This window comes from Microcaecilia unicolor, chromosome 12, assembly GCF_901765095.1.
Source record: "Microcaecilia unicolor chromosome 12, aMicUni1.1, whole genome shotgun sequence".
Taxonomy (NCBI): Eukaryota; Metazoa; Chordata; class Amphibia; order Gymnophiona; family Siphonopidae; genus Microcaecilia; species Microcaecilia unicolor.
In genome coordinates, this window is record NC_044042.1 from 62,305,290 (window position 1) to 62,329,406 (window position 24,117).

The 24,117-nt window shown below is 42.3% G+C and overlaps 1 protein-coding gene across 1 annotated transcript in view; it reads left to right on the forward strand.

Moving 5' to 3' along the window:
* The window catches only part of SRPRA (SRP receptor subunit alpha), a 52,567-nt gene that overhangs the window by 15,979 nt on the left and 12,471 nt on the right, over positions 1-24,117 (forward strand). The window contains exons 4-9 of the mRNA XM_030221055.1: positions 7,275-7,429; positions 9,106-9,262; positions 10,930-11,089; positions 19,993-20,111; positions 21,145-21,263; positions 22,402-22,488. Coding sequence (XP_030076915.1) covers positions 7,275-7,429; positions 9,106-9,262; positions 10,930-11,089; positions 19,993-20,111; positions 21,145-21,263; positions 22,402-22,488 — 797 coding nt within the window. The remainder of the gene's footprint in view (positions 1-7,274; positions 7,430-9,105; positions 9,263-10,929; positions 11,090-19,992; positions 20,112-21,144; positions 21,264-22,401; positions 22,489-24,117) is intronic.

Below are 24,117 nucleotides of genomic sequence, written 5' to 3' on the forward strand. Positions count from 1 at the left end.
AATTGAGTGGAGGAACAAAACACAATGCGTAGGAAAAAGGAAAGAAAAATACAATTTCTTCGCTTTTTCTTTTTCAACTTAACCTTGAATTCTTTCAGGTCACGCAATAAACAGATTCCCTCAGGGAGTGCATTTCACAATTTAGGACCTCTTATATAGAAAATAGAATTTCTGTCTTCCAAGAAAATCAACCAAAAAGAAGGTTGTGTAGGTTTTGAAGGAAAACAGATCACTAAGAAAGTTTGGAAACACCTGGAATGGTCTGATTTTTAGCTTAAGCATAATGTATACTCGAACATAGTCAAATCTTAGTCTAAACAATTGTAAGAGAGAGTGATTATGCCATTGAATAAATAACTAGGCAAAATGTTTATACAGTACAGTCTAAATTATCTGACCTTCAGTGATCTAACCATCCAGCATGTCCGACAGACCCCACAGTGACGTCATCTCCATCATTTCTATTAAAAATCTTTGTTGCAGAGCAGTTTTAGAAAATCGGGAACACCATGCTGTGGTCATGTATTGTTTGAGGGGTTTATGCAGTGTTTTTCGTATTCTGTGACTTTTCACTTATCCGACAATGGGTTGGTTCCGTTTACATTGATTAATTGAAACTGTACTGTATTTTAATCAGTGCAATTTTTCTATCAATAAAGGTGCCGATACTCAAACACTAAGTCACCCTTCAGGGGTGGGGTGATCACTGAGGGACCCACCCCACAATAGCCAGGCCCCCTGCAACCGGTCACAGAATCTATGACAAGGCAGAAATGGTGTTTATAGCCTGAGCTCTTTCATTAAAACTTGGGGTTCATGGGTCAATTTTAGCAGACAATGGAAAAAGTGCTGGTACTCAGTACCCCCTCAAAAAAAGCCCTGATTTTAATTACCATTGAAATTGTTGAAGAATATTCTTGTATGAAAAAGTATGTGATCTTTTTCATTTAGTAAGTTATAGTACTTTGAGCAGCAGTAACTTCAAAATTTTTCCTTTCCTTAGCATCTTCAGCATATAATTCAGGGACGTGGGTTATGTCCATCTAATGCAGATGGAGTTAAAGATCACTGACTTGAATACAGTGACATAGGATGGATAGCTCCCCCCGTTAGTCAGTATATGTCTGTCTCCAGCAGGTGGATGGATGGGCTTTCACTAGCTCCTGGATTCATGTGTTTGGGAAGCTCCTGGTCTAGGTCTCCTAGTCAGTATAGCATGGGGATGTTCGGTGCCAGCTTTAGGGGGCACACCTAGTCACCCCGCCTCTCATTTTAAAAAGACAGAGAAACTCTATTTGGGGTTTGGTCTCTTAAATAAAAAAAAAGATAAACAACTTAAAATATACAGGGAGAGAGCAGGGAGCTTGGCAGGAGAAAAAGCAAAACATCTCTGAGGGTATTTGACTGCAGGGGAGTTGCCTGGGAGTCAGTGTGTGGTCGAGACATGTTCCAGGTGCTAAGAGTGAGTGTATTTCTTTCCTTAACGGTTTCATTTTTCGGTTGTTCAAACTGTTCTGGGATGGCTGCCAAGGCTGTGAAATGCTGCACCTGCTATGAGAGCGGTGGGCAGCGTTGGACGTGTGTACAGAGGGCCTCCCATTGTCTTGGAAGGGGGGGAGGAGCCTTTTTCCCCGACTTTCATGCTGTTGATGCACCATGCCTTTCTTGTGAAAAAGGCGTAGCACTGGGCTGCTTCAGAGTCAGTCCTGGTCAGGTCCTTTTTATTTTCTGGTCATGGATCTTCCAGAAAGGAGGAGTGTAGGTGTGGCGTCATTGGGCTCCCCCCCCCCCCCCCCATGCTGTCAGAACCAGCATTGTCGGGGTATCTGGGCATGGCCATGAAGATATTTCATAAGGAGGAGCTGCCCTTTTTAAATCATTAAAGCTTTGAAGGTTCAACATTTCTTATGAGGAGCACCCAACTTCGACCATGGCTAATCCCAAGATGGCCAGCACTAAGAGGCTCTCCCAGGCTTTTCCTGTTCATGAGCTGATAGAGGAGCTTATTTCGGCTCAATGGGCCATGCTGGACTCTGGTCTTAAGGTGTCGAAGATGATGGCACGTTTGTATCTGCTTCCTCAATCGCAGTTGGAGAGGTTGAAGGTGCCTCAGGTTGAAGCATTGGTAGTGGCAGTCACCAAGAAGACCATACTGCCACTGTGTGTGTGTGTGTGGGGGGGAGGCGTGGCCTTCAAAGATGTGCAGGACAGGAAGTTAGAGGCTTCCTTGAAGCTGGCATTCAAGGTCTTTGCCCTTTCTTTCCAGGTAGCGGTCTGCAGTTCGTACACTGCCCAGGCATGCCTTAGCTAGGGTCAGCAGGCAAGAGAAGCATCCTTGGAGGTTGAGGTACAGCCTTCTGCGGATTTCCTTTAAATGAAGTCAGGGCTGACTTATTTGATGGATTCACTTTATGACCTTGTGTGCTCTTCTGCCAAGCAGATGGTGTTGGCTGTTATAGCCAGTTGGATGTTGTGGCTCCATCACTGGGCAGTGGATGCCGCTTCCAAGCAGCGGCTCACTAAGCTTCCCTTTCAGGGGAAACTGCTGTTCAGTAAAGACCTTGAAATTGGTGAAGGACTTAGAATTTCCTAAGATACAGCAGTTGCCTGAGGATAGGCAGAAGCCTGCGTTTTGGCTGAGCTTGGCCCAGCAGCGGTTTAAGGAGACCAAAAAATACCAGCCAGGGCATAGGTCTTCCTCTTCATCCTTTCACAGGTCCAGATTTCGGGCCTGGGCACCCTTTCGAGGGGACAATTAGAACAGGTTACACAACTCAGACCGCGTCCATACTAAGGACTTATGGTGGCCGGTCCGCTCTTTGGCTCTGCAAGTAGGGGGTCGATTGACTTGACTCCTTCTACGAGGAGTGGACCAAGGATATGACAGACTCAGTGGGTCCTCAACATTATCAGAGATGGTTATAGATTAGGGTTCTCTAGGAGATTTTTTTCTCGGAATCCCTGTGCCATTCTTGGTCCAAGCAGAGGGCAGTTCTTTCCACCCTCCAAGGCTTACTGGACCTCAGAGTGGTGATTGTGGTTCCGGTGGCCAAATTGGACCACAGGCACTAGATTTATTTCGTGATTCTGAAGAAGAGGGGAGCCTATTGTCTGGTATTGGACCTCAAACAGGTCAGTTGATTTCTCCGAGTTCAATACTTCTGTATGGAGACTATGCAGTACAACTAGGGGAGTATTTGATGGCATTGGATCTCAAGGAGGCATATTTTGCATATCCCTCCATTTGGCTGCCACACCAGCGGTTTCTCTGCTTTGCGATACTGGAGATCCTGGAACTGAAAAAGTCAACCCATATCGGTGGGTTACAGCCTCCAGAACCTTTTCAAAGGTTATGGTGGAGGCAGCTTTCCTCTGGAAGGAGGGGATTTGGGTTCACTCATATCTGGATGATTGATCCAGGCAGCCACCTCCAGGGTGGTCTTTTTGCAGTCGCTTAGATGTGTACTCAGTTTTTCCTAGAGTCATCTGGTGCCCACTCAATGGTTAGAGTATCTCTGCATCTGCTTAGACACAGTGCAAGGCAAGGTGTTCTTGCCAGACCTCTGGATTGCCAAGATTCAGAGGCAGATTCAGAGTCCGCTCGGCTCCTTATGCCCCTGCATGTGAGATTTTGTGTAGGTTCTGGGTTCCATGATGGAGGCATTGGAGGTGGTCCTGTGGGAGAGGGCCCACATGAGGCTGCTCCAACATTCCCTATTGAGTCTGTGGTCGTCGAACGCCATGGGTGCAATGTAACATGGCTTGGTGGTTGCAAGATGGAAGTTATGGATTCACTTGCTCTCATAAGTTATAAAAATGCTAGTCATTACTATTCACGTCAAGTCAAGCTTACCAAAAAATCTTATTATTCCACCAATTAGCTAAAAATCGTGCAAAGTCATGAGGATGTTATAATGCTGTTGTATCGCTCCATGGTGCGACCGCACCTTGAGTATTGTGTTCAATTCTGGTCGCTGCATCTCAAGAAAGATATAGTAGAATTGGAAAAGGTGCAGCAAAGGGCGACTAAAATGATAGCGGGGATGGGACGACTTCCCTATGAAGAAAGACTAAGGAGACTAGGGCTTTTCAGCTTGGAGAAGAGATGGCCGAGGGGAGACATGATAGAGGTATATAAAATAATGAGTGGAGTGGAACAGGTGGATGTGAAGCATCTGTTCACGCTTTCCAAAAATACTAGGACTAGGGGGCATGCGATGAACCTACAGTGTAGTAAATTTAAAACAAATCGGAGAAAATCTTTCTTCACCCAACGTGTAATTAAACTCTGGAATTTGTTGCCGGAGAATGTGGTGAAGGCAGTTAGCTTAGCAGAGTTTAAAAAGGGGTTAGACGGTTTCCTAAAGAACAAGTCCATAAACCACTACTAAATGGACTTGGGAAAAATCCCCAATTCCAGGAATAACATGTATAGAATGTTTGTACGTTTGGGAAGCTTGCCAGGTGCCCTTGGCCTAGATTGGCCGCTGTCATGGACAGGATGCTGGGATGCTGGGCTCGATGGACCCTTGGTCTTTTCCCAGTGTGGCATTACTTATGTACTTATGTACTATTTGCCATTGTTTCATCTCTCACTGGTTCTGGATCTCCGTTGATTGTTCTCCCCTTCCTTAGTTGAATCTTCTGGCTACTTTATTTTTCAAATAAGGTCGCTAATCTTCAGGCTCTCACATGTTCTCATATTTTGCATAGTATTGTCCCGACCCCAGGTGATATACCTTTGGATTCTACTAGTTCAGGCCCAACTGCCATAATTGCAGATGTTTGGGATACGTTAACTCTTCCTTCTTTTACCGAATTAGAAAAAGTTATCACTTCTATGTGTTTGAGTATTTCACAGCTTGATCCCTTTCCCTTGTCTTCGATCAAAATAGATAGGCATGAGCTCTGTCCTTTAATCTTAGCCTTTCTTCTGGACAGGTTCTTGTTCTCTGGAAAACAGTGGTTGTTCGTCCCATACTTAATACTTCTTTGGATCTTGTTCTTACTGAACATTATAGACCCATTTACAATCTTCGTGTTTTTTCAAAAATTACAGAAAGTTGTTTTTCAGCAACTGCTTCAGTTCACAGATAGTCATCTCATCCTTTATCCTAGACAGATGGATTTCCATGCACTTCAAAGCACTGAAACTACTGTAACATCCTTAAACAGCAAGTTGCTTGCTTATCTTGTGTCTGGAGTGGTGGTTGTTCTTGTATCACTATCTGCAGCTTTTGATCTCATTGAACCACTCCTTGCTTTTTTGCTTCTCTTTTGTCTTAAGTCTATTGGAGTCTTGGGTACAGTATTGCAGTGGTTTTCTTCTTTTCTTGCTGATAGGAGTTTTACTGTTTCCACAGCATCATCAATGTCTTCCCCATGTTCTCTGCAATGTGGTGTGTCCCCAGCCCACAGGGGTTGGTTCTGTCTCCTATTTAACATTTTTCTTACTCCTTTGTCTCTTCTTATCCGAGAGCGTAACAAAAATTTTTTTTATGTACACAGACGATATCTTTATTAATCTTTCCAGTTTCACCCTCGCTCCCAGATATCTTGCAGTTACAAACTTGTCTTGTGGCCATTTCTTATTGGCTTTCACAACATAGAATGGTTCTTAATCTATCAAAAACAGTAGCGTGTTGGACTACTGGTTCCCTTTCAGTCCCTTCTTTTCCACTTAAACTTTTGGACATTGAAAGGGCTTCGTTGAGACGAAAAGGTTATTCTGATTTGGTGATTGCTACCTTGCTTCAGGCTCAGAAAAGCTCTACACCCATGATGTATGTGAGGGTTTGGAGGATGTTCAAGGGCTGGTGTTCTGAGTGTGGACTTTCTCCCTTCTCTGCTCAGATCATGCACATGCTAGTGTTTCTCCAGGGAGGCCTTTAGAAAGGTTGGCATTGGGTTCTCTAAAGAGTTCAGGTTGTGGCTTTGGCCTGTTTCAGGGGCTGACTACAGAAGACATCTCTTGTATCTCACACAGATGTTTGATGCTTGCATCCTCCCTCCAGACTGGAACCTTAATTTAGTCCTTTGGGCTCTTCAGAAGCCTCCTTTTGAGCCACTTCAGAAGGCCTCTTTTGAAGATCTTACACTAAAGATAGTATTCTTGGTGGCTGATGCTTTGGCATGTTGGGTTTTAGAGCCTCAGGCTGTCTTGTTGGGATACCTTTCTCTGCTTTTTGGAGGTGAGGGTCTCCCCGCACATGGTTATGTCCTTTCTTCCGAAGTGGTACCAACATTTTCTTATCCAACCTGTGGAGCTTTCATCCTTTTGCAGACAGGACAGAGAGACTCTGTAGTCTTCCTTGAAGCTTCTCTATGTGCATAGAGTCCTAATTAGATATCTGGAAGTCACGAATGAGCAAATTGGACAGATTGTTTTTGCCTTTTGGTAAATAGAGGTTTGGTCTCATATCTTCCAAGTTCACAGTTGCTAGATGGCTGAAGGAGACTATTGTGTCAGCTTATTTGCTTTCGGGGAAGCAGGCTCCTCAGACCTTGCAGGCTCATTCTTTGAGGCGTACAGTGACAGCCTGGGCGGAAACTATCTTATTGTCTCCAGCAGCTATTTCCTAGGCAGCAACATGTGCATGTTAGAAGTTTAGCACACTTCGTTGCAAAATACGCTTAGTGAATTGTGTGCATAAATTATAATTGGTGCCTATTAGTGCTCATTATTGCTTAAGCGCTGTTATCGACGTTAAGCTTAAGTTACGCACGTTGTTATAGAATCCTCCTGGATTTCGCCGCAGATCTCTAGGTGCTCTCTAGAATGTGGGGGGAAATGACCACTTTTTTATTTTTCATATTACTGGCCACACGCTAATGTTGCTATTAGCATGTGACTGTTTAAAAAACAAAATACCATGTGAGCGCTTACTGCCACTCACTTTATAGGCGGTAAGGGCTCATGCGGTATTCCTGTGCTAACCAGTTTGTGCACACAGGAATGCCTTCTCTCCACCCCCATGAAGTGCAACCTCAAAAAAAATTAGCGGACACACATTCTGCAGTTACTGCATGATGCCTGAGCATTAGCACCTAGCACAGCTTAGTAAAAGAGCCCCTAAGTGAGGTAAAATTCCACCCCATATGTGGCTACTCTTCAGTATTTGGTACTATCAGAGCCTGAGGTTTAGCCTCTGTGTATAAACGGATCTAGTATACAAAGCAGTAGTAGCGTGTGTAAGATCAAAGTACAGTATACTTAGGGACAGGTCTATAGCACACAGCTTCTATGTGTAAATTTTTTTTTCACTTTGTTTTAGGGTAGCAGAAGAGAGCAGTAAAAATAGAGCTCCTGCTGCCATGAAAACTTTTGATCAGTCACAGAAGTCCCAGAAAACTGTGAAATCAATGATCAAAAAACCAGAGGAGAAGCCGAAAGAGAATAGTAAGAAAAACAAAGCTGTCAAGAAAGAAGGCAAGTGGTCAATGTCTCCCTTCTTCTTCTTTTGCCCTGAACTAGCTAGTAAATGAATGGAAGGCTGTGGTAATGTGAAAGAGGGTAGGGCCAGAGCCTGGATAAAGCAGAGCCGCACTGTGGGTTAAGGTAAAAAGAAAATAACATTTTATTTAAAAGTTCACAGGCAGAGGAGAAAATAAACATAAGCGTGCATTATTGTCTATCAGCAAGGTAGAACACTCTGCTCGACTCTGGCCTGAGTCTCCAGAGTTACTAGTACAATCTTTAAGAAATAACATAGGCCAGCTGGGTCAACGATACAGTTTTGAAAGGTCCCAAGTTGAACTTGTCCTACCTGACTGTTGTGGTTGTAGTTCATACATATGTGGTGGAGACGCGTGCAGTGAGACTTTGCTGCATCCCTCTGGGCCTCCTCAACCTAGCCGTGGCCTGAGCTTTTATACCCATAACCCATATTCTCTGGACCACACCATCCTGGCTCCACTCCTCCCATGTCTTCTCGCCCTGGGTGGGAATATAAGGTTTACAGTGGTTGTGCCACCATGACGGAATGTTGTTTAAAGAGGAGTGGTAGCTTCCTATAGACTTCCTCAGAGAGGCATACCATGTTTGTTTATATTTATTTCAGTACTTAATATACCACCTTTCGAATATACAACTATAGGGAATTAAAAGCAAGAAAAGGAATGCCATACATACTAGAGAAAACTAAAGTTAGGAAGAAAATCAAGGAGAAACGAAAGGCATGATTCAATCATATAGTAAATGATGGCAGATAAAGACCTGCCCAACAAGATAAACTCATTTTACATGGTATGTGATACTGTATATGTATTCCCAAGTTAGATTTGTCCTTGCCATTCTCAGGGCACAGACCGTAGAAGTCTGCCCAGCACTCTTCTACTAAAAGTTCTGAAGCTAATGTCGAAGCCCTTAAAATTTACACTCAAGCCCATCCACATCTATTCAGTCACAATTAGGGCACAGACCATAGAAGTCTGCCCAGCAAGGCAAAGATCAGTCACTGAAAACTTGCTCAAACAAAAAAAAAAAGTTTCAAACTAGCCTAAAATCTAAGATAGGAGAGTTCAGTACAAAGCAAGGGAGGGAGCTGATTCCACAAGGTGGGGATAAAAAAAATGCATGCTTGCTATGAACTCCTTTTAAGTGTGTGTCATGTACAAATGATATCATCATCAGGTGTGGGAGTGAGACTAATTCAACATTAGCATTCCCCAAGATTTGGGGGTTGCAGGAGTGCTCACCCCCAACTATACCCCTATAGTTGCAGCCTTCACAGGATTGGAGCAAGATGCTGTTTTTATTTTCTTAGGCTCTTAATTAAAATACATGGGGCCTGATGTAGCTGTTTCAGAATGTCTTAGCTTTGAAATTGTGTTATGGACACTCCGGAGAACAGCAGACAACTAATTTGTTGCCTCTTCCAGCCTGTGCACACAGTACTTTTCCCGATGTGATGACAGTATCAGCCCTGGTTAATGTGACTGTTCTGGGCTTCGTCTCCACATTTTGCAGATATTGCATGCAAAGAATTATTGCCTTTGATATAAAATGATTATCTTGTTAACCACTTTGAACAGGTGCTCTAGTGAGGTGATTATATAAAAAAAAAGGTTTTATAAATAAAATTTGATTGTGATGTTCAACTCTAGACCCTAAAGCTGCTGTTATTTCCAGTAAAGCTGCAACAGTGGTGAAACAGACGCCTCCCTCCATGCCTGGGAACACAGAGGAATTAAGTAATGAAGAACTCATACAGCGGAATCGGGATGTACTATTCAACAGATACAACAAAGGAAAGAAAGCCAAGTAAGAGAAGGCTCTAGAATGTGTAAGAGGCTGCAGAGGGTTACAGCATATTATCAGTATTTAATTTTGCCCTTTTGAGTAGGAGGCATTTAAGCTGAATTTATGGAAAGCTCTCAGAGGTTTTTCATAGGGCACCCTGCATAAGGGAAGAATGTGTTTTGTTGTAGTTTCTTCTAGCTTCTTGTATATTACATTTTGGAGGTGGAAAAAAGCCTTTGCTTCTCAATTTTGACACTAAGGGGAGGAATTCTATAAATGGCGTTCAAAAATAGTTGCCGGAAAAGATAACGCAGAATGTCTGGGCGCCAGACTTATGCCTGCTGAAACCTGGTGTAAATCCTGGCACCCAAGTTGGGCAAACTGACCCATTATTCTATGACACTGTGTACAACTTATAGAATGCCCTTAACCTGCCTGTGCCCCTCCCATGGCCATGCCCCTTTTTGGGGTTGCGTGCTCTGGGATTGAGGCCCTCAGTGTTGGTCCTCTCCCATGGCCATGCCCTTTTTTGGGGTTACGTGCTCTGGGATTTAGGCGCTGAGCGTTGGTGTGCAGCCAGAAGTGCATGTAAATTATTGACATTAATTGGTTATTAGCATCCAATTATTAGGTCGTTAGCCAATAAAGTTGCATGCACATCTCGGAAGCACAGTCAAATCTGGGTGCCATATATATAATCCAGGAGTAAATTATCAGGTCAGTGTTTATTTATAGCAGCAGCTGCTAAATGAGTCCCCTATTTGTGGATTTTTTAGTGACACTATCTGGATAGTGCCCCTGAAAATCTCTAATGATTTCAGTGCTCTACAAATGGCCATTACACCCCAGACTGTACAGATAGCGGTAATATCCATTTATTTAGATTTTGTTCACACCTTTTTCAGTAGTAGCTCAAGGTGAGTTACATTCAGGTACACTGGTTATTTCTCTGTCCCAGGAGGGCTCACAATCTAAGTTTGTACCTGAGGCAATAGAAGGTTAAGTGACTTGCCCAAGATCCCAAGGAGCAGCAGTGGGATTTGAACCGGCCACTTCTGGATTGCAAGACCGGTGCTCTAACCACCAGGCCACTCCTCCACTCTTTATAGCTAAGTGGTTTAATTTAGGACTGCAAAAACACAGTCCTACATTAGACTGCTTAGCTATACATATAGGAGGTAATTTTATAACTGTGTTCCTGATAGGAGCCCATTCTGTAAAGGAAGTGAGGTGCTTAATTTGTCTGTATAGAGTTCCAGTCTAATGGCAAAAATATGTATTTATAATTTAGACGTGAGCACTCTGCCAGCCATAGAGCTGGTGTAAGTGTGTGTTCCTAAGTTACGCGTTTATCACCAGAACTTATAGAATAAGTTACACCTATGTGTTTGTCTACCTGTAAAATACATGCTGGAACTTTTTATTGAGAGTAAAAGAGCTGAAACTGAAAAACAGAACTGTGGCAGGGTTCAAAGTTAACTGCCATTAATATGTTAGCAATTTTCATAATTTGAAATACATTTTCTGTGTGCATACAGGTCTGGAGATGCATATTCAGAGTTATTGTTGTGCTTAGGGAATGATGAGGGGCAGCTTTTGGTGTTGATGGAAAGGTCCTTTCTGTTTTATATTGTGGGGCTTACCTCTACTGGTTGGATTGTGTTATAACATTTTTCTTTTTAATGCAGCAAAGCCCAAAAGCCAGAAGTACCAAAAAAGAAGGGAAAGCAGCCTCAGATGTGGGGGTACGGAGTCCCTCATGACAAGCCATTGGATTATAGTGATCCCATTGCAAACGGGACCACAGAAAATGGGCCTGCTGCCACCGAGGAGGATCTGGCCAATCTGGTGAGTAAGTACAGAAGTATTGGAGAAAGCAAAAAAACGGAAGAACTCAAAAGAACCAGACTCAAAAAATGAATAAAAAGCCAAATTTATTGCACGAGACCCTACACGGCCTTCCTCAGGGGTCTATGGATTGGCTAATATAAATATTCATATATGCATCCAAATATTCATTCAAATTCGGACAGATCAGGAAAAGGTGGGAAGACGGCACCAAACAATAAATTTGGCTTTTTATTCATTTTTTGAGTCTGGTTCTTTTGAGTTCTTCCGTTTTTTTGCTTTCTCCATTGTTTTTTACGGGAGACTTGGACTCTCTTTGTTGTTTTAGTACAGAAGTATTGCCATACTGGGACAGACTAAAGGTCCATCAAGCCCAGCATTCAATCCATTTCAGAAGTACCTGGCAAGATCCCAAAACAGTACAATTTTATGCTACTTATCCTAGAAATAATCAGTAGATTTTCCCCAAGTCCATTTTAATGACTTATGGGCTTTTCTTTTAGGAAGCTATTCAAACTTTTTTTAAACCCCACTAAGCTAACTGCTTTTACTACATTCTCTAGCCATGAATTCCAGAGTTTAATTGCACATTGAGTGAAGAAATATTTTCTCCAAGTTCATTTTAAATTTACTACTTTGTAGCTTCATTGCGTTCCCCCTAGTCCTAGTATTTTTAGAAAGGGTAAACAATCGATTCACATCTACCTGTTCCATTCCTCTCATTATTTTATAGACCTCTATCATCTCTCCCCGCAACCTTCTCTTCTCCAAGCTGAAGAGCCCTAGCCACTTTAGATTAGTGAGGCAAGATTTCCCTTCTTTAAATCCATGTTGGCTTTTGAATATGCTCTGATGTCAATAACTGTGCCAGGTGGTTCACCAATATCTTACCCAACAATTTGGTTTCCACACAAAGTAGTGATATGGGCCTGTAAGATCCCACTAAAGTAGGATCCTTTTCCAGTTTTGGCAATACTATTATTTTGGGCTTCTGGCAAACTCTTATTATATGATGGTATTAAAGTGAGCAGTCCAGGGGACCAAGTATTTCCGTTTCCATGACTTTGTAAAAATTGGACCAAAAACCATCTAGTACGGGAGCCTTACCCAGGCTCTGTCTAGTAACTTAGGACCATAGGAGCCAACCTTTTTCACTGATTGGGGGTGCTAAATCCAATGGAAATTACCCCTTCCATGGATACACATCCATAAGAGTCAGCTCAATATTGGGGGTGCTCAAGCACCACAGAGCTGGCTCCAATGACCAGGACACTTCACCCGCTGTTATAGGGACATTGTCACTGACCTGGAGGATGAGCCCTTGGGCCGTTGCCAAGCTTCCAAGCTGGAGGTCAGGAGGGCCCCGACAGACAAGTCACTTTGGCTGGAGGTATTCAACAGATGGCCCTGAAAAGGGCCTTTGGGGGCAGGCCTGGCAGAACTGGGACCTTGGATGGCCCTGGAAAGGATCCTTGGGGGCAGGCCTGGCCGAACCGGGACCTGGGATTACTAGAAGATTGGAATACTGGGCTAGGCTGGATACAGGAACACTGAACTAGAGAGCCCAAGACAGGGCTAGAGCTGGAAGCCATTGCAGGAGGGCTCTGGAGATTTAAATACTCCTGCCCGGGTGACGTCATCAGGGAGCGCAGGCCTAAATCCCCTGCTTCGGTGCGTGTGCCAAGAACAGCCAATTCTCGCCAGCGTTGCAATTCAGAGGGATGTGGGCTGGTCAGGAGAAACCTGGAGCCGGTGGGGCGACCGCGCACATGATCCCCCACGACAGAAGGAGCAGTAGGTTTTGAGTAGACAGTCCAAATTTCCTGGGCGGAAGTTGGGAGCAAGGTGTCTTTTCTCTTATCGGCCTGTCTCTTGTACCTCTGGGTGGCTCGAATCAGGGGTTCCCACATGGTTCTCCAGAGGTGAGGAAGAGATGGTGAAAGTGGTACCAGCAGGGTTACCCTCGGATGCTACCTAAAGACTAATTCTGAAGGGTGAGGCTCCGGAGGACTCGCTGTCATGGTTGTTGTAGCAGAACTCGGCCCAGGGCAGCAACTGGAGCCAGTTATTTGAGCCAAAACATAGCTGCATAGAAATGATTTTAGGAGCTGATTAATTCTCTGGCCATTGGTCTGCGGATGATATCCTGACAAAGTTCGATTTTTGAATGTAATGAGCCACAGAGCCTCCACCAAAATCTGGAAGTAAGTTGGACTCCTCGATCCAAAGTAACGGACTCAAGCAGCCCATGGAGACGAAAGATGTCTTTTAAAAAATGTCAAGCCAGGCTGGGAGCCGAAGGTAATCTGGACAGAGAAATGAAATGGGCCATCTTGAAGAAGTGATCAACCACGACTCATATGGTGGCGAATCCATCTGACTCTGGAAGGTCAGTAATGATGTCCATGTCTGTGGACCCATGGTTACTCGGGTATTGGGAGTGGTTGGAGAAGCCCCCATGGGCGGAAGCGGGAAGACTTGTGGTGAGCACAGACAAGACAGGATACCATGAAGTCTCATACGTCTTTTCTTAGCTGCGGCTACTAAAAGGCTTAGGAAATGAGTTTCAGTATGACTGGTGATTTTGGAATCGTGACCCCAACTCTGTACCAAATCCCGAAGCCGTTTGAGCACCACAGTCTTGCCATGGTACGTGCACCTGCTTCAACCGCTGGATGGGGTTTTCTCTGTGTTCGCAGATAGCCTGCTGAAGCAAGGTCTGATGCTAAGACCGGTGCTAATGGAGGATCCTTGCCCCTTTGGTCTTACGGTTTGGCCATTGAAAGGGCTCAGTTGAGACGATAAGGTTATTTTGATTTGGTCATTGCTCTCTTGCTCTACATCTGTGGTGTATGCAAGGGTGTGGACGGTAGACTGGGTAGAAGGGTTCTGAGCGTAGACTTTCTCCCTTCTTTGCTCAGATCATGCATATCCTAGTATTTCTCTAGGCAGGCCTTTCAGAAAGGATTGTGTTGGTTTCTCTAAAAGTTCAGGTTGCAACTTTGGCCTGTTTCAGGGGCTGACTACAGAGGACGTCTCTTGTGGCTCAACCAGATGTCATTTTGATTCTTGAGGGGAGCCTTTCATACACCGTGTCTAGAGTGGAACCTTAATTTAGTCTTTTGTGCTCTTCAGATGCCTCCTTTTGAGCTGTTCCAGATAGCCTCCTTGGAAGATCTCACGCTAAAGTCAGCATTCTTGTTGGTATGTAGGGTTTCGGAGTTTCAGGCTCTCTTGTCAGAATCCCTTTCTTCCCTTTTCAGAGGCGAGAGTCTCCCTGTGTATGGTTCCTCCCTTTCTATGAAAGAGGTATCAGCATTTCATCTCGGCCAATCTGTGGCGCTTCTGTCCTTTCACGGAGAGGACGACGAGGCTTGGCATTCTTTTTTTGAAGCTTCTTGATATTCATAGAGTCCTCGGATATCTGGAAGTTGCAAATGAGTTCTGCAAATTGGGACAGATGATAGCAACATTTCATCTCAGACAATCTGTGGAGCTTCTGTCCTTTCACAGACAGGATGAAGAGGCTTAGTATTCTTTTTTTTGAAGCTTTTTGATATGCATAGAGACTTCATTAGATATCTGGAAGTCACAAATGAGTACCACAAATTGGACAGACTTTTTGCATTTTGGTAAACAGAGGCTTGGTCTCGTGGCTTTCAGGCCTACAGTTGCTAACTGACTGAAGAAGATAATCGCATCAGCTTATTTGCTTGTGGGGAAGCAGGCTCCACAGGCCTTGCAGGCTTATTGTACGAGGCGTACAGTGACATCCTGGGCAGAGACTACCTTGAAGTGTACAAAATCATGAGTGGTGTAGAAGTAAATCAATTTTCTTACTCGTTCCAAAAGTACAAAGACTAGGGGACAGTCAAGGGAGTTACATAGAAATACTTTTAAAACAAGTAGGAGGAAATATTTTTTTCACTCGGTGAATAGTTAAGCTCTGGAACTCTTTGCTGGAGGATGTGGTAACAGTGGTAAGCGTATCTGGGTTTAAAAAGGTTTGGACAAGTTCCTGGAAGAAAAGTTCATAGTCTGCTAGTGAGACAGACATGGGAGAGCAACTGCTTGTCCTAGGATTTGTAGCATGGAATGTTGCCATGATTTGGGTTTCTGCAAGGTACTTGTGACCTGGTCTGGCCACTGTTGGAAGCAGGACACTGTGCTAGAGGGGCCATTGGTCTGACCCAGTATGGCTACTCTTTTTTTATGTTCTTTTGTCTCTGGATATTTGCAAGGCAGCGGCATAGTCGACGCTGCATACCTTTTCCTAAGCATTACTGCGTGGACATTACAAGTGCACTTGGAAGCCAGTTTTGGGACTTCAGCCCTTGGGGCAGTGGCGCCAGGATCCTACCCACTCTAGGGATTGCTTTGAATATCCCATGATTCTGGAATAGTGAGAAGCTAAGTAATGGAAGAAGAAATTTGGTCTTACCTGATGATTTTCTTTCCATTAGTCCATACCATTATTCCAGAGGCCTGCCCAAGGTTTCTGAGATATTTAGTCAGTGTGAAGTAATGGGTCAAGTAACGACTGTCACCTTGTATGGTGCTTCCTGCATATCTTTTATTCTGTACAAGTTGTCCAGGGATGAAAAGTTCATTCATGTTTGCTCATCTAGTTAGTGTTAGGGTAGCAAATTGTTTAAGGTTGTTATGTTTATTCTGAGTTTCTCCTTACTGCTTGTCTACATAAATACGGAGGCAGTGTACTGGATGCCAAGAGATGTCTCAGCTCAGATTTTGGTTTTGTATCTCCACCTTCTGGTTGGGACACAATTTTTTTTCCATTAGTCCTTCCAACTATTGCAGAACCTGTGGGATAATTATCAGCTAAGATCTAGTTTCTCCTTTTTTGGCAGTAGAATTCATTCACAGTTCTGAAGGGCCGCTGCAGATTACGTTTTCAGGATATCCCTAATGATAGTCCTAGAAAACAGATGGGCAAGTGGTCCACTGTTCCAATAAAATGGAAGTTGAAGAAGTAGACATAATGAAGGTAGATTTTAAAAAATAAGCCTTTGTTGTAGAAAGCCAGAGAAAAAAAAGGCACCCAACATGGCTGCTTCACAGGCAGTACTTTATACTAATAAACATATAAAAACATAAGTTAGCATGTAAATGGATGTACACATCTCTATATATAAAAGGCAGCACCAACGTTCTAATGAAGCCTCCAGCCGGAAGTGTGAAGCGGCAGAGATATCCGGTTTCCCCATGAGTGTCTGCCCCGCCCTCGCTCTCTCTGTAACACAGTGAAGGAAAACACAGCACAGCACGAAATCGCTCTCTTTGTAACAGTGAAGGACTGGAGGAGGGAGGGGAGAGAGGGCAGACGCCTTCACTCTCTCTGTAACACAAACACAGCACAGCAGGAAACTTAACACTGGGGGGGTGGGGACAGAGAGCAGAGGGGAAGGGAGAAAGGGCAGAAGGCAGGGACACACACACTCCCACATGCACACTCTGAAGAAAACCTTGCTAGCCCCCGTTTCATTTGCATCAGAAACGGGGCTTTTTTACTAGTACCTAATAAACATAAGCCAAACTTAAAATCAATTGACTGTTGTTAACTCTATATTCACTAATATAACATGAACTGAAAATTAAAAATTATAAAGTATGTATAAATAGATCAATAAATATAAATGTACTGTACATATAACATAAATATATTAAAATGTGTCTTGGAACCAGTCAAGGTAACGTTACATATCGTTAAGATGTGATACTTCCACATCACCCAAGGTAAATCCCAAGGTGTAATGCTGCCCATACATGCAGGTAAAATTGAAAGAATTAAGATGTACATCAAACGTTATCTCAAAGAGAATATAATAACAGTGCCTGGCTGGAAAAACTGTATTTAAACTGAGGCTGGCTCATATAGAGGGCTTTTTTTGAGGAGGTACTTGGGGGTACTGAGTACTGGCACCTTTTTCATTGTCTGCTAAAATTGAGCTGTGGATTGCAAGTTTTAATGAAAGAGCTCAGGCTGTATACACCAATTATTCCTTGTCATAGATTCTGTGACTGGTTGCAGGGGCCCTGGCTATTGTGGGGTGGGTCCTTCAGTGATCACCCCACCCCTGAAGGGTGGCCTAGCATTTGAGTACCGGCACCTTTTTTGCTAGATAAAATGCACTGCTCATATATGACTTGTCAGCCACATGAAACTTTATTGAAGACATTCCAAGACGTTCATAACTCCATCAAAAATAAAAATGTGAAAAAAAGGAAGAAAAACATATTCTTGAAGGGCACAGCTTTCTTGGCATACAGAATCCACAAACTGATAATTATACCCATAAAAAAAATCACGATGCAAACTGGCTATCATTTCAAAAAAGTTAACTAAAACCTGCAAAAACCATCTTTTAAAAATATATTTTCTAGAAGAGGCACCCTTCCTCTGGCAAGCGAAACCATTAAAAAACTGCCATTAAAAATGGCATAAACATAGTGACAGCTTTCAGAAAGTACAATAATTTCCTCAAAAACGCTTGTTTAAAAAAAAAAAAAAAAAAAGAGGTAGAATCTTGAAAGGCACAACTTCCCTGATTGGCATATACCAACCCGGCCCTCCAATTGGTCATATAAAATTTGTGATTAAAACTACAAAAATGAGATGGTTGACATATAAAAACTCTATCCACCAATAAAAAAAAAGTGCTTTGTTTAAAAATAATCATAAAATGTTCTCAGTTAAATGATGTACATTCCCAGAGATCACAAAAAGCTTCTCATAAAAAAGGGGGATCATTTTAAAAATAAGTTTAGTTCCTGATTAAGACCCTTTGGACTCATTGTGCTGAATTTAAAAATGTGCCTTTCCTCCAGTCTTAACAGGGAATCAAGATCATCACTTCTCTAAGTCATTTCAGGTTTTGCTGACACCAAAAACTTAGTTCTCAAAACAGTGTTCTTTCACAATAGAATGTGAGACCAAAGGTTTGTCAGTAATCTTTCTTCTGTTAATCGCACTCCTATGTTCCTTTGTCTCTTGTTGAATTCTCTTTTTGTCTTACCAATGTATACCAAATTACAAGGGCAGATACCTTCATAGACCACCCTTTACTTTTACAATTGGTAAATTGTCTTAGTATACACCTTATTCCAGAATTGCTTTTTACAGTTTCTTTACATTATACATTTATTTGGCATATAGAATAAGTCCCACATTTGAAGTGTCCTTGTGGCAATCTAGACTCCTCCTTTTAAATCACAGGTAAAGCTAATGGAACCAAATAATCACATAAATTGCAACTTCTCTTGTGTGCAATAAGATGTCTGTTGTTAAAGTGGTTCAGATGCTGAGTTTTTTTCAGGATCTTAGTAATACCCCTAGATAAATGAGTAAATGGTAGCATGCAGACTGTTCTTATCCTGTGTTTTTTGTTTGTTTTTTTGACAACTCTCAACAGTCAACAAACTTATTGACATTGTGGGTTTTCTGACAACATCCATTGAAATCCTACCCTTATCACAACTTAGGTTTATATCTAAAAATGGTATGCATTTCTTATCAAACTGCGGGCCCTGTGTACTAAGCCGCGTTATAGGCGCATTAACATTTTTAACGCACATTAACTGTGTGCGTGCCTACAATATCCCTATAGGTGCCTACATGGTTAGCGTGCACATGCTAATTGTAGGTGTGTTAAAAATGCTAACGTGCCTTAATAAATAGGGCCCTGCATCTTAAAATATAAATTACTATCCCAAAGTATAGTATTAAGCTATCTATAAAAGCTGTGTAAATTCTCCTTAATACCTTGCCAGATAATTAAAATGTCAATCTACCTTTTCCATAAAACTACGGGGTTTTTTGATATGAGGAAGAATATGGCCCCCCCTCCTTTTTTTCAAAATGAGCCTTTTTGAAGGTTTTTATTGAACTTTTTTTCCTGATGGCAGCCATTTTTCTTATCCTGATTTTTTTTTTTTTAAATGGTTTCATTTTCAATTTGTTTTGACATATGCAAGCCAGGGAAGGGGTGCCCTTCTTGAAAATGTCTTTTTTTTTTTTTTTTCTTTTTAAAAGATGTTTTTTTGCAGGTTTTATTGTCCTTTTTTGAAATGGCAGCCATTTTGTTTTTGCAGTTTTTAATAGCAATTTTTTATGTGTTTGTCGTTTATAGATTCTGCATGCAGAGGAGCAAGGAGGTTATGCCCTCCTAACTGGTTTTTCTTCCTTTTTTTTCAAATATCTATTTTTGAGGGAGTTATCTATATTTTGGAATATCTGCTAGTGTTATAGTTTCATGTGGCTGACAAATTATATGACTGAGCCTCAGTTTAAAGCCAGTTTATCCAGCTAGCCACAGAGATTCATGAATGAGCAGATATTCACCCCCCCCCCCTCCCCCCCAATGTCTGGAGGCTCTGGTGAGTTTCTCTTTCACTTTCTGTCTGACTTGCACATATCCATATGTATCATGTTTATAATTTTTTGGAACAGGGGGTGAATACCACTGCATTATGGCCTCCTAAAGAGTAGAATTAAACAGTAGTGTTTTCTATACATGTTAGTAATTAAGTGACCAGAATAGAAGGGTACCTGTGGGGTGGTTTCTGCAACACCCTTGCAGTTCACATGTTAATACTCTTCTCTGGCCTTGTGCTGACTAACCTATGTTGTCATATTTGATTTAAAGGGGCACATAAACACCTAGCAGCTGATTGTTGCTCTGTAATAGCTTTATCTTTTACTAGGTGCATTCTTTCAAGTATTCATTTCAGCCTAATTTGCACTGTCGCTGTAGAATTCTTATTAGATTGTAAGCTCCTTTGAGCAGGGACTGTCCTTCTTTGTTAGATTGTACAACGCTGCATAACCCTGATAGCACTTTAGAAATGTTAAATAGTAGTAGTAGTAGTATTTGCTCTCTATTTAGAAATCCCGTGCTGGAGAAATGATTGGCGATCTTCCAGTTGTAGAACATGAAAGCAGTGAAGATGAGGATGAAGAGGAGGAGGAAGCTCCATCCCAAGTTACTCACACACCTAAATCCAGGTATTAGTGGTGCGCTTTTATATGTACCATGTAGAAGGAACAAGTGGATTATTGGGTGAGGAAGGAGTGGTGTCAACACTGGGTAACTAATTCCAGGCAAATAGTTCCTTAGGGGATCCCCCCCTGCTTCTGGATATTGGAGATGCTGACGTTGTAACTTGTGATTAAAAAAAAAATAATAAAATTAGCTAGAACCTAAAAAGTTTTCAGATTTTTTCCAGCCCTGTCTCAAATGTCTTTCCAGAAGAGACTGTTATTTCTCTTCATAAAAGAAGGGTATGCACCTTAAGAAATGTGTGTGTTTTTTTGTTCCCCCCTCTCCCTTGATTTTTTTTCCCATTGAAAGCCAAGTCTGGAATCTTGTACTGTGAACCTTCATAATTACCTAGGGCTTATCCCTTACAACAGTGGTTTCCAAACCTGGTCCTGGAGGCACCCCAGCCAGTCAGGTTTTCAGGATATCCACAATTAATATTCATGAAAGAGATTTGCATGAACTGCCTTCACTGCATACAAATCTCTCTCCTGAATATTCATTGTGGATATCCTGAAAACCTGACTCCCTGGGGTGCCTCCAGGACCAGGTGTGGGAACCACTGCCCTATATTTCATCCTTTTTTCCAACACACAGTGGAATTATTGCATCAGCAGTCCTCAGCCAGGACTATCCATCATTTTCTGGAACAATGTAATCACAGGCCCTAAATAAGGCCACCAGTGCACAATGACTGGGATTCCTACCCTTCCTCCAGTGGGTTGTGAACACCCCCTCTGCAGCATTCCTGACCAACCTGGGACGTACAGAACACGAGCCAGATCCTTCTATATGGTGTGAGCGCTTTCACAGTCACCAGGCTGACGCTTAAATTTTTTGAAATGTTCCTTTGCTCCCTCTTTTTCCATCCAGCTGAAAACTTGGTTGTGTTAGTGAGAACCTATTAGATCCCAGGGCATCCATATACAGAACCATTCTCAGCCAGAAGGTGCAGGTACTGTTTGTGTTAATGCTTGTCATCTGTTCTGTTGCCTGCAGCATTAAGAAGAACAGCTTTGGGGGAATGTTTGGAATGCTGAGAAACTTAGTAGGTTCTAAGAGCCTATCTCAAGAGGATATGGACCCTGTGTTGGAGAAAATGAAGGATCACTTGATTGGTAAGAGTGCACATTTACATAAGAGGTAGTGCTTGCAGCCTTTAGGGGAGGGGATCTGGGAATACGCATGGCTTTACAATCTGTAGGATTGTTGACATGACTGTTTTCCATTAGTAGGGAAAATGAGTGTAAATTGAAGGACACAGAACTCCAAGTGCTCCTAAATGAAACCTTATGGTGCCTCTGCTTGGCCTTTACCCAGCCCTTCTTGACCAAAGCAGTGACTAAAATGAAATAACGTATAGCTGGCAGGAAACTCAGAAGGAGAAATGTAACCTTTAAAATACTCCGAAACTACCTATTACTCTCCAGTACACTGTTCTTGAAACTGTTGACGCTTCTATTGGCCCAATGGAAATATCAGACCTTACCCTAATCTGAGCTGTACCCACTTTACAATATGATTCTCAGAGGGTAAAGCAATGGAAATTTCCATTAGATTTATTTACTGACCCAGAATTTGGAGACTTTATTAGTATCAAATGGAGGGACTACCAGTTTTTCAACAGACACATGAGGGGAATACTAGCCTTTATTGGGAAATTGTGAAAACTGTAATGAGTGGGGGGAGATTATAACATATTCTAGCCACAAAAGGAAAATGAGGAATAAAGCTATTTTGAGATTGGAAAAACACACAGTTAGTCTTTAGATGCTGAGGGGTTGGATACTCTTGCACAATTCTTATGGGAGGATGATGTCCTTTCGGATCCTTTTACAATCTCCTTTAGTGTGGCCTACAGTTATCTTTGGGTATATGTAATTGGCCCACTATTTCTCTATTTTGAATAGAGGTTCTTTTTCTATGGGGTATGGACCAAATTAAAAGAATTCTTTAAAGATGAGGATTCCGATATGATGTCAGTTTCACAATTGTACAAGGCCTTGTGGGGTATTTTGCCTTCTAAATCACATGTGGTATTGGCTACTGAATGGAATGATGACCTTGGCAAGTGGTTGATTCCTGTTGACATTAGTCATGCACTAAAATGGGGTACAGATGTATAAATTTGAAGTATGTGTTTTATTGTATTAGTTGTATGTTCCTTTTTACTTTAATACGATAGATTTGACTTAAGAATACTCAAAAGGAACCACCTCTTTTCATAAATTTTACATTTTTTCCCTTTATCCACAGCTAAAAATGTTGCAGCCGATATTGCTGTTCAGCTGTGCAACTCGGTGGCCAATAAACTGGAAGGGAAAGTGATGGGTACCTTCAGTAGTAAGTGATTTTGTCTGTTTGAATACAACAGTTTCCTCTCTTCTGCTTGCCACAAGAATGATACTGGATGGTTGGTGATCTCTAACTTCCTTGGGAATAGTGTTGAATAACAATCCCAGGCATAGGGTTTGAGCAGGAGATTGCCTGTTTTAATTTGGTAAAAAGAGCTAGATTTCCTTTATGGATATAAACTTGTCTTTCCTTTTCATCCATACCAGACCAGTCCAGATGAATGGATTATGTCCGTCGTCCCAGCGGATGGAGACGGAGAGAAAAAAGTAGTTTTAAGTGATTCACCGTAAAGGATATTGTGCAGCCATAGCACCTTCAGTATTTCTGTCTCCAAGCGGATGGTTGATGGAATGTGGAATGTGCAGCTCTTATTTGATGCTTCTTAGCCAGCTCCTGAGCCAGTATTATCTGGATGGCAGTTGTCAGCTTCTGACTTAGTTGAGCAGGCGGTGTCCTTTATGGATGGTTTTAGCTCCTTTTTGAAGACTGGCTGGAGCTTGGGTGACACCCGGTGGGTCCTTCCCCTCCCTCCTCTAGTAATGAGGCTACACGCTGAAAGGATTTCTTTATATTCTCCATTGTGGTAAGACAATGTTTATGTGTTTTATAACTGGGTAAGTATTTTTACGTTTAATTTTTATGTTTCTCAGCCACTCTGCCTTGAGGTTTGTTTTGTGGTTCATTTTGAATTGCCCCGCAAAGGGCGGGAACTTAATTGCTCTGCAGGTCTCTCTTTTAATGCCTCAATTTTCATAAGTTCCTTCGTCTGAGGACTTAATATTCCTAAATGCTGAAGGGAAAATTTTTTTTTGTGTGCGAGTCTTTTGGCTGCCAACGGTTTCACAACTCTTTGTTTACTTTTTTCCTCAGCCTATTTTTAGCTCTTACTCTGTTTGTGCTGGTCACTGCTGCTGCTTTCCCATGCTACTGTTTTGCCTCTGCATGAGTTTCTTGGCAGGTTGCTGACTTCTTTTTCTAGCTTTTGGCTTCACTCAGCTTATACCAATGCCTTTATTAAATAAGAATAATCTCTCTTTCTCTCTCTCTCTCTCTTTCTTTCTCTCTCTCGCTTTCTCCTAGCAGACCCATATTTGGTAAGGCACCGAGTCTGATAGCAGGGAAATGACACACTGGAGTTGATATCCAGACCTCAGGCGTTAGCCCTAAACCCACGTACTCGATGCTGGGCTGTTTCCGGTGACATTGAATATCCAGTTTATTTTTGGACGGTTTAAAGGTAACCAGCGAAGTCGATATTTCTGAATATCGACTATCGACTTAGCAGATTATCTTCAAACTGGCCAAAGATATTCCACGATGAAGTAGATATGATAGGCATCTCAGAGACTTGGTGGAAAGAGGACAATCAATGAGACACTGTGTTAACAGGGTACAAATTGTATTGCAGTGATAGGATCAAATCGGAGGGGGGGTTGCACTATATGTTAAAGAAGGAATTGAGTCAAATAAAATAGATAGCAGCATAGAATCATTATGGATAGAAATTCCATGTGTGAAGTGAAGGAGTATTCTTGTAGGGCTGAACTGCTGTCTGACAGGACACAATGAACAGACAGATGAAGAAATGTTTACAGAAATTGGGCAACAGTATAATAA